This window comes from Rutilus rutilus (genome assembly GCF_951802725.1).
Source record: "Rutilus rutilus genome assembly, chromosome: 13".
Taxonomy (NCBI): Eukaryota; Metazoa; Chordata; class Actinopteri; order Cypriniformes; family Leuciscidae; genus Rutilus; species Rutilus rutilus.
Window position 1 is genome coordinate 1,473,087 of NC_140218.1, and position 10,878 is coordinate 1,483,964.

The 10,878-nt window shown below is 37.6% G+C and overlaps 1 protein-coding gene across 1 annotated transcript in view; it reads left to right on the forward strand.

Moving 5' to 3' along the window:
• plod3 (procollagen-lysine, 2-oxoglutarate 5-dioxygenase 3) overlaps positions 1-8,871 on the forward strand; it is a 31,484-nt gene extending 22,613 nt beyond the window's left edge. Inside the window, exons 12-19 of the mRNA XM_084428532.1 lie at positions 1,075-1,200; positions 3,560-3,701; positions 4,185-4,298; positions 4,599-4,670; positions 4,800-4,904; positions 5,957-6,103; positions 6,853-6,978; positions 8,396-8,871. Coding sequence (XP_084284658.1) covers positions 1,075-1,200; positions 3,560-3,701; positions 4,185-4,298; positions 4,599-4,670; positions 4,800-4,904; positions 5,957-6,103; positions 6,853-6,978; positions 8,396-8,551 — 988 coding nt within the window. The 3' untranslated portion in view covers positions 8,552-8,871. The remainder of the gene's footprint in view (positions 1-1,074; positions 1,201-3,559; positions 3,702-4,184; positions 4,299-4,598; positions 4,671-4,799; positions 4,905-5,956; positions 6,104-6,852; positions 6,979-8,395) is intronic.
• The last annotated feature ends 2,007 nt before the right edge of the window (positions 8,872-10,878 follow it).

The following is a 10,878-nucleotide window of genomic DNA, read 5'->3' on the forward strand; positions in this document are numbered from 1 at the left end:
GATAGCCCTATGCAATATTTACACTGCTCTATTCCAGTAAATGTATTAGCTAACGTTATGTATTGGCCCAAGACATCTTGGCAAGGAAATACATTTATCAGGCAGGTGCCTGTGCACTCAGATATTGTTCAAACCTTGTCTATATCAAGAATGTGTCCCAAAACGGGAAGGCCTGTCAAATATTTCTGTTCAAATCCTAAGTCTTCATATTTTAAATTAATTCAGTTTTACAGCCTATAAATCACATTATCTGGTAAGAAATATTTGGACATTAATATAATGAAAAGTATATTATTCATATGTTTTAGGCTATATACTTAGTGATACATTTTGAAGAATAAAACTTGTGATTGGCTTAAATATTAGGGCTGCACAATATATCGAAATATTGCAAATTGAATATCGCATTATTTAATGAGTTATCGCATATCTCATTTTTCTTCAATATCGTGCAGCCCTCTGCTATTATGAAACATTTGGCTGTTTATCTCTTTTGATGTGATAAAAACACTAAATAATAATTTTAACTATGTATTGGTATGTAATTTACGGTAGTGTAAGGTGCTGGAAAAAGCTTTAAAATGGACCTGGAAAGTGCTTGAATTTGACCTTGGAAAAAGTGTACGAACCCTGTAAACATTCTTAAATCAAGATGCATTCACTAAAGTAGTAAAATGACAGAAGATATTAAGTCTTATTTTCTGGGGAATTAATCAAAATTAAGTGAGTTTTTGCTTAAAACAAGTAAAATGATCTGCCAATGGGGTCAGAGAAATCATCTTAATTCAAACAGAAACAACATTATTTTTCTCTCCATTGGCAGATCATTTTACTTGTTTTAAGCAAAAACTCACTTAATTTTGATTAATTCCCCAGAAAATAAGACTTAATATCTTCTGTCATTTTACTCATCTAGTAAATGCATCTTGATTTAAGAAATGTTTGATATTTGGACTGGAAACAAGACAAAAACAGTAAGAGAAGCATGTTTTGCAGTGCAGGAGTGTTTCCTCGTCACATCACTGGATGTTGTTTAATCCTAAGACTGATGTTGTTTCCTGCTGGTGTTCACAGGGCTGTGATCGCGCCCATGCTGTCTCGGCACGGGAAGCTCTGGTCAAACTTCTGGGGCGCTTTGAGTCCCGAGGGCTTTTACTCGCGCTCAGAGGACTACATCGACATCGTGCAGAGCAAGAGAGTGTGAGTGTCTTTCACCGTGTGTGTGTGTGTGTGTGTGTGTCAGTAGAGCGAGTGTGTTGTTGTCGAGTCGGCTTTATTTCTACAATACAGACTCTTTCAGAGCAGTTGCATAGTTATTAACAGGAAAGTGATTACAGTATTAATGTTGTAAAATTCATCAGTTGTGAAACTCAGATGTAAAGCAGCTCTACAGAAGACAATGGTGTCATTATTCAGATCAAGAGTTGTCGGTGTTGCACAATTAATCAATTATGAAACAAATTAAATTCAGTTCAGTTTGATTCAATTTAGTTCAATAACAGTGTCAATGTTGCAAAGTTCTTCAATTGTGAAATGAATTCAATTTAGATCAAATTTGATACAATTTTAGTTCAATAACAGAATGAACTAGAATGTACATTTCCTCAAGAAAATGTGAAGTGGTGCTTGCAGTGGCAAAACTCGCCACTCGGTTGCTACGGTGTTGTACATGATTGCATACGAGCCAACAACCATGTCTGTACGATGTTGTGGAGCTGAAATATGGCTTCTATATGTTGCAATATGGTTGCTAGGTAGCTTTAAACGGTTGCTAGGGTGTGGCTACACAGTTACCTTGATGATATTTACAGACTGGTGTCCCAACCAAAACAAACAAACACACCCCCATGTCTATACGATGTTCTGGTGCTGAGATATAGCCCATTCATGTGTTTGTGCAAATTTCATCAATTATTAAACAAATTCGATTCAGTTCCATGTTGATTCAATTCAGATTAATAACAGAATCAATGATGCAAATTTCATCAATTATAAAATAAATTTAATTTGATTTGAATCCAGTTCAATAACAGTGTCAGTCCTGCAAAATTCATCAATTATGAACTGGATTCAATTCAGTTCAATTTTGATTCAGTTTAATAACAGAATGAATGATGCAAATTTCATCAATTATAAAACAAATTCTATTTGATTTTGATGGAGAGAGGAGATCCAGTCAGATGATCAAGTCAAGTCTCAACAGCAGACAATCAAATGATAAATGAAGAGTCAAATTAATTAAAAAAAGTTAAAAGTTTAATAATGAAACGTAAATGAACAGTTGAAATCATTTCTAATATTTCTAAGACTGACCTGTACAGAAATTGATCTCGCTATTATACAGTTGCTTATCGGAACAGAGTTAAGTTCCTCTTTTCATAGTGTATCGCATCGAATCTGACACACAAGACACACACACATATCTAGTTGTTTTCACACTCTTCGTACACCGCTAGATGTTTATCTAAAACTACATTCGTTTACCTTTATTCTGCTTTATTCTGAGACATTCGAGCATTAGTGGTCTGTGTATCGGAAACTCTACCCTCAACAGCAAGAACAGAAGCTAACCCTAAGTCAGTCAGCTACATCTGAGGCATACATATTAATAAAAGAAAAACATTAAACATACATTTCAAATGATATAAATGATTAATGACATAAGAAACTGATAAAACATAAGCAAGATATATATATATATCTTTTTTTCTTTTTCTGCTTCACCAGATTTGATTTGAATCCAGTTTAATAACAGTGTCAGTACTGCAGAATGAATAAATTAGGAACCAAATTCAATTCAGTTCAATAACAGGAACTATGAAAATTTCATCAATTATGAAACAAATTTTATTTTATTTGATTAATTCAATAACATTGCCAATATTGTCTAGTTCATCAATTAAGAAACAGATTCTATTAATTTCAATTGAATGACAATTGATTCAATTCAGTTCAATGTTGCAGAATGCATCAGTAATGAAACAAGTTTATTTTTATTTTATCCAGTTCAGTTCAGTAACGGTGTCAGTACTGCAAAATTAATTAATTATGAACCAAAATAAATTATGAACCAAATTCAGTTCAATGTTGATTCAATTTTTTAATAACAGAATGAATGATTCAAATTTCAATTATGAAACACATTTGATTTGATTTGAATCCAGTTCAATAACAGTGTCAGTCCTGCAAAATTCATCAATTATGAACCGAATTCAGTTCAATGTTGATTCAGTTTAATAACAGAATAAATGATGCAAAATTAATCAGTTATAAAACTAATTAAATTCAATTCAGTTTGACTCTATTCAGTTCAATAACAGTCATTGCTGCAAAAATAACCAATTAAGAAATAAATTCAATTCCGTTCAATGATGATTTGATTCGGTTCATCAACAGTCAATGTTGCAGAATTCCTCAGTTATGAAACTCAGTTACTTGATTGAGTTCAGTTGACTAACAGTGTCAGCCGCTCTACAGAAGACAATAGTGTCATTATTCAGATCAATAACTGTGGAAGTTCTTCATTAGTGGTGTGTCCTGCTGTCCTGCTGTGTTTCAGTGGTCTGTGGAACGTCCCCTACATCACTCAGGTGTACCTGATCCGCGGAGAGACTCTGCGCACGCGTCTGGCTGCGGTCTCTCTCTATCAGCAGGAGGGAATGGACCCGGACATGATCTTCTGCAAGAGCGTCCGTGAGCAGGTGATCATGCAGAGGGCGACTAGCAGTCGATCATTTAAGCCATTAGTCGACTAATCGCGCTAAAATATTAATAAGCCAAAAATCATAATAATGCGCCTTTTGAGTGAGTTGATCTGCCAGTGGGGAGAAAAATAATCTTAATTCAAACAGAAACAACATTATTTTTTCTGACCCCATTGGCAGATCATTTTGCTTGTTTTAAGCATCAACTCACTTCATTTTGATTAATTCCCCCAGAAAACAGGACATAATATCTTATATCATTTCACTCATCTAGTAAATGCATCTTGATTTAAGAGTGTTTAGATATTTGCACTGGAAACGAGACAAAAACACTGAGTAAGAAAAGCATTTTTTGCAGTGTGTAATTGGTAACTAGTTTTTTACTTGCGTTTGGAGCTGTTAGAAAACCACGGTATTGAAATAGTTGATTTTGAAAGTAAGATCAATCCAAATCCCGTGTGTGTGTGTTTCCTCCTGCAGGGCATCTTCATGTTCGTGTCCAACAGGGATGAGTTCGGCCGGCTGGTCTCCTCCACTAATTACAACATCAGTCGTCTTTATCCAGACTTGTGGCAGATATTCGACAACCCAGTGGTGAGAGATGCAGACAGCAAACACACACGTAGGGTTGGGCATCGAGAAGCAGGTCCATTTCTGGAATTGAAAACTTGAGGTCAGGAATCGGATACTTGTTATAAAATGTAAATTTCGATTCCTCTTATTGATTCCTTTTATTATAATGTTAAACCATTCGAACCATTTTTTACCTTATTGGAATCGAAATCAGAATTGTTCAAATTCAACCCAAGATACCCAACCCTAAACACACGTGAGCAGACAAACCCATGAGCACAAACTAACCCTGTGTGTGTGTGTGTGTGTGTGTGTTCTCAGGACTGGAGAGAGAAATATATCCATGAGAATTACTCCAGGATTTTTGAAGACGATGAGGATGTTGTGGAGCAGGTGAAACTGCATCTCCAGTATTTGTTGTTGTCTCTTGTGTTTCTTTTTCAACAGTGAATCATTGGTTTGGTCGGTGTCGCCACTAATGAGCGCATGTAAGAGAATTAACCATAATGAGTGTGTGTTCAGCCCTGTCCAGACGTGTACTGGTTCCCAGCGTTCTCTGAGAGAATGTGTGACGAGCTCGTGGAGACCATGGAGGATTTCGGCGGATGGTCTGGAGGAAGACACACGGTCAGTGTGTGTGAGTGACTGAGAGTGTGTGTGTGTGTGTGTGTGTGTGTGTGTGTGTGTGATAGTGTAAGTGACAGAGAGTGTGTGTGTGTGAGTGACGGCGTGTGTGAGTGACTAATGTGAGTGACTTAATGTGTGTGTGATAGTGTGTGTGATAGTGTGTGTGATAGTGTGGGTGATAGTGTGGGTGATAGTGTGGGTGACTGTGTGTGTGTGATAGTGTGTGTGATAGTGTGGGTGACTGTGTGTGTGTGTGATAGTGTGTGTGATAGTGTGTGTGATAGTGTGTGTGATAGTGTGGGTGATAGTGTGGGTGATAGTGTGGGTGATAGTGTGGGTGATAGTGTGGGTGACTGTGTGTGTGTGAGAGAGAGAGAGTGTGGGTGACTGTGTGTGTGTGACGGAGTGTGTGAGTGACTAATGTGAGTGACTTAATGTGTGTGTGATAGTGTGGGTGATAGTGTGGGTGATAGTGTGGGTGATAGTGTGGGTGATAGTGTGGGTGACTGTGTGTGTGTGATAGTGTGGGTGATAGTGTGGGTGACTGTGTGTGTGTGATAGTGTGTGTGATAGTGTGTGTGATAGTGTGTGTGATAGTGTGGGTGATAGTGTGGGTGATAGTGTGGGTGATAGTGTGGGTGACTGTGTGTGTGTGAGAGAGAGAGAGAGTGTGGGTGACTGTGTGTGTGTGACGGAGTGTGTGAGTGACTAATGTGAGTGACTTAATGTGTGTGTGATAGTGTGTGTGATAGTGTGTGTGATAGTGTGGGTGATAGTGTGGGTGATAGTGTGGGTGACTGTGTGTGTGTGAGAGAGAGAGAGAGTGTGGGTGACTGTGTGTGTGTGACGGAGTGTGTGAGTGACTAATGTGAGTGACTTAATGTGTGTGTGATAGTGTGGGTGATAGTGTGGGTGATAGTGTGGGTGACTGTGTGTGTGTGTGAGAGAGAGAGAGAGAGTGTGGGTGACTGTGTGTGTGTGTGTGTGTGAGAGAGTGTGTGTGTCTGAGAGTGTGTGACCCAGCAGCTCATGTGTGTGTGTTTCTCTCTCAGGACGAGCGGTTAGCTGGAGGTTATGAGAACGTTCCTACAGTTGATATTCACATGAATCAGATCCAGTATGAGAAAGAGTGGCTGAAGTTCCTCAAAGACTACATCGTTCCTGTGACAGAAAAACTCTACCCAGGGTACTATCCGAAGGTGAGACACACACACACACACACACACACACACACACACACACACACACACACACACACACACACACACACACACACACACACACACACACACACACACACACACACACACACACACCATTAACACCTGGCCTGAGCCATTCATTTGCTGGCCATATTCATATTTTACATTGTAAGTTATTTTTGGTTGCACTTTTTGATTGACAACATTTGACTTGCGATAGAGGTGGGTGTGGTTTAGGGTTAGTTGCATGTAATTATGCAAAATATATTGTTTTTACTATAGCAAATGTGTATAACAAAGACACTGTAAAATAAAGTGTTACCTTTATTTTTTAATAGGCTTTTTATTTGGTCATTTACATTTGCATCAGTTTGATTCATTTTGGAGTTTGATTCACTGTCTGTTTCAATGAATGAACTGAATTGAATCAAATCAAATATTGAATTGAACAATGAATTTAATCAAAATTGTGATTCAGTTTGTTTGCATCATCGCTCTAATATGTTTTAAAATGATTTGTTAGGTATCTGTAGGTAAATTAGGCAGTGTAAATATAAAGCAATAGGCCTGTATTTGATTGGAAATCAAATTCTTTCTTTTTTATTTAAATATTTGTTTTCTTCTTTAATTCAACGACTGTTGCTTCCTCTGATTCAGGAAAAACACAATAAAATCACCCTATTTGAATCATTTAGAAGCAGATATATACTCCATACTCAACAGCAGCACAAACTTCTGTGTTTCAGGCTCAGGCTGTGATGAATTTCGTGGTTCGTTATCGTCCTGATGAGCAGCCGTCGCTCCGTCCGCATCACGATTCCTCCACGTTCACCATTAACATCGCACTCAACAGCAAAGGCACCGATTATGAGGTAAACAGGACTTTCCTTTGACTTCTGTTGTGTTTTGTGGAGTGTATCGACCCATAAACCCTCACACCGTGTCCTAACCAGACGCAATGCGATAAGATTCCAGCGACACGCAGTTTGTATGTCCACACCAAGGTTATTTTCGTAAACTGAAACGACTGAAGACTAAACCTAGACTAAAACTAAAAGACTATTGGTCAAAAAACATGTTCATAAACTGAAATAAAATAGAAATGTCAACATAAATAGAAAAAATAAAAACAAAACAAAACTAACAACAGTTACTGAAAAACTAACTGAGATAAAAAATAATAATTAGCAAAAATAAATAATAGTTTTCGTGATTAATAAGATCTCATCCTGTACTGGAAAATCACGTTTTTCCTATTTTTCAGTGTAAACGTGTGCTAGACTCGCTTCTTATTTCCCTCGTGTCTAGGCCTAAAGCTGTACTTTATCTTACTTGGAAATAAACATCTCATGTGAAACTTAATAATAAACAAGATGTCACACATATTAGACAGGAGATCACACTGAGCAGGAAACGACAAAAACAAATAGCGTGTCTAGCCCACAAATAGACATATTTTCAGAGAAGAAAACTAAATGGTCTGAATGGAACACACAAATATGAGTATAACTATGAGTATATGATATTAAAATATACAATAGACGAAAAGCATAAATGGATCAATACAAGAATAATATTTGAAAGGATTAATCATAGAAATAACCATAAAAGAATAATCATAATAATCAAATGCATTTTTTTTTTTTTTATACACCACGTTTAACAAGATTTCATCTTTAATATGAATGAGTATGTACTTTTATACATTTAAGTTGCTTTTAGTTTGGTTCTTTGTTCAATCCTAAACAAATTATAATTTTTTTTTTTAAACTATCAAAACTAAATCAATCCAAAATCTCAGCCAATCAGAAGAGTGTGGGGGCGGAGTCTTTGCAAGCGCACTACACTCAGTTTATCATTGTTATACTTTGTGTGTTGTTGTTCCAGCCGTGACCTCGCAGAAATAGAAGCCATTTCTTAAAGGTATAGTGGAGGATCTTTCCGAATTTTAGATAAGACCCGCCCTCTCCACTTTTTGAATAAGTTTGATTGATTCACCAGAATGATTGACAATTAGGAGGACCAATAGTATAGGTGATCCACCCGGAAGTAAAAAATCCTCCGCTATACCTTTAAATAGAATCGGCACGTATCGCTGTCACAGCTCGTCAGGATAAAAACTCTGATTGACACGGAAGACGTGGCTTTTATTGCGCGTGATGTCGTGTCTGGTTAGGACACGGTGTCAATCAAACGTTTCTTACATTTTCATTCAGACATTAGTTAGTAGATAATCGGCCTAATGCACTGGACAGCGGGACTTTAGGTGTGTGTGTTTGTGTGTGTCAGGGTGGAGGTTGCCGGTTTCTGCGTTACGACTGTAAGGTGGATGCTCCCAGGAAGGGCTGGTCGTTTATGCACCCGGGCCGGTTGACGCACTACCACGAGGGGCTTCCCACCACACAAGGGACTCGATACATCATGGTCTCATTCGTTGACCCTTGAAAATCATGTGAACTTTTGTCTGTGTGTGTGTGTGTGTGTTTGTGCTTTTTCTGTAAATTATAAATCGAATGTTACATTCGAGCAGATTGTTACAAACGATCTCTGGCACACGTGAGGTCAGAGATTCACTCCTTCAAAAGATTATTGTTTTAAGTGAACTTTAAAGCTTGATTTAAAAGCTTGATGAAAAGAGTATTTTTACTTGATTTTTAAAGAGTTTTTTTTTTTTTAAAGAGCAATACCTTCTGAGATAGCTTTTGTACTCAAGCTTTGTACAAATCGCTTATAAATTATTTTGAAAATAAATATTGGAAACAAAAGTGGGTTGATCTGAGCTCATTTACACTATTATGACTTACAGAAATTACAAAATCACTCTTTTATCTTGGAATTGTATGTTTTCAATTCAGTTGTTTCGTCCCAGTCCAGGAACAGCGTGGAGTAACACAAATGAAGAACGTCTTTTTACATGCCACTACACGAGCTTCGGAAATGTGTATATGCCAAAATAACAAGCAAAAACAGAAACTAGCTTTTTATTTAAACGCTACCATAACCTAACAAAGTAAAAGTAAAAAAATATATATTTCACCTCCCTAACTCCATATCTATTTCAAACCAGGAGAAAATATACTTTTCAAAATATGGGCGCACATCTCCTACAAGATAGTGGCATTACTTTATTTACAGATTACCTTTTAATACCGACACAATAATAATAATAATAGAAAAGAAAAAAAACTCCTACAAGATAGTAACATTTCTCTCCACCCTTTAATGTCGGCAGATTACTAACAACACAATACCATATACGTCCGAGGACATAACACCCCCACCAACTTCAGTGTTAGTAAAAAGAAGCAAAAAGAAATATAGCTGCAAGCAGCAAATATCGGGGTTCAAGCACTTTAAGGCCTTTAAGCCAATGCGTGAAAGGGGGTTGGTTTATTTAGCAAGCATGTAACCACTTAGATCATAGATGGAAAAGACCATTTACAGTCAATATAGGCAATTTACCATAGGAAATATTTGGTTTTTAAAGCTTTTTAACAGTTATAGTGCCAGCTATGGTCCAATCTCCATAAAAGTTGGCATGCTTGTTTAGAATCATGTGTTGCATGTGCTCACTAAATTTCGTGACGTTTTTCGTTTAGGATTTATAGGCTTTTTGAGTATAGTTTGCCACGCCCATTTTCCAAATAAACCCTGTTATGGCTACCCAAAGGGAAAAGTTCAATATTTGTTTGATAATTATTGAACTAGAGAGTCCAGAGAATTGTACTGCACTGGTTTTTGTTTTATTGAGGTTGAGCGACAAACCTAGGACTAGCTTGCAAAAGTTAATTTTTTTTTTACATAATCGTGAATATTTAATGAACGATTTGATTGACAGCAGTGGTTCTCACGCCAAACTAGTTCAGTATGAGGAGATCTATCAAATGATCTAAATATTGTGGGGATGTGTGAAACATCATGTGATTACAGATGCATAAAACTTGTTGGCGCCAACTAGTGGCCAATTTCTTTCCAAATTCTTACAGCCCTCTACGGCCATGAGTCGAACATGCCCACCAAGTTTCTTGTCTGATAGCTGCTCAAAATTCATTGGACGCTGCCGGTCGCGTTCTTCAAGATACGCGAATGTCCTTAAAGTCCGTCTTGGTACCTTGGATGAAGACACCGCATACCAATTTTCAAGTAAATCAGACTTAGGGTTGTGTGGTTATAGCCATTTTTAACGTTTTTTTTCCATGTTATAGCACCACCAAGTGGCCAGTGAGCACGTGAACCACAGAATGAGCTCTTAAATATGTGAAATTATCTCATTCCATTCATGAGTTGTAGCCATTTTAGTAAAAGTGGCTCCTCCCACTTCAAACGTCCCCTTAAAGACTGTGAATCGAAATGTCAACTTTTTTTTTTTTGATAATTATTGACAATCAGACTCCCGAGAATCTTGCTGCACTAGTTTGGTTCTGATCGGGCCCAAATCCTAGGACTAGTTTGCAAAAGTAGGTTTTTAAAAAGAAATTCACCAGGGCGACGATCGAATCTGAGGCATTTTGTCCCTATTGAGGATTCCAACGATACAAGACACTTGAGCCTACGCCTAACGGTTGAGTTATGATCCATTCCACACTTTTGTCCGCTGTAGCGCCCCCGTCAGGCCGATCGGGGCGAGGCTTGGTCATGTTGTAGACGGTGGGAGAACTACCAGCCCTCAAAGTTTCAAGTCTCTACGACTTACGGTTTGGCCTGCCTGATCAGTTTTAGGGGAGAATCCTTTGGAAAATTCAACAATTACAATAGGGTTTTAATGTTATGCA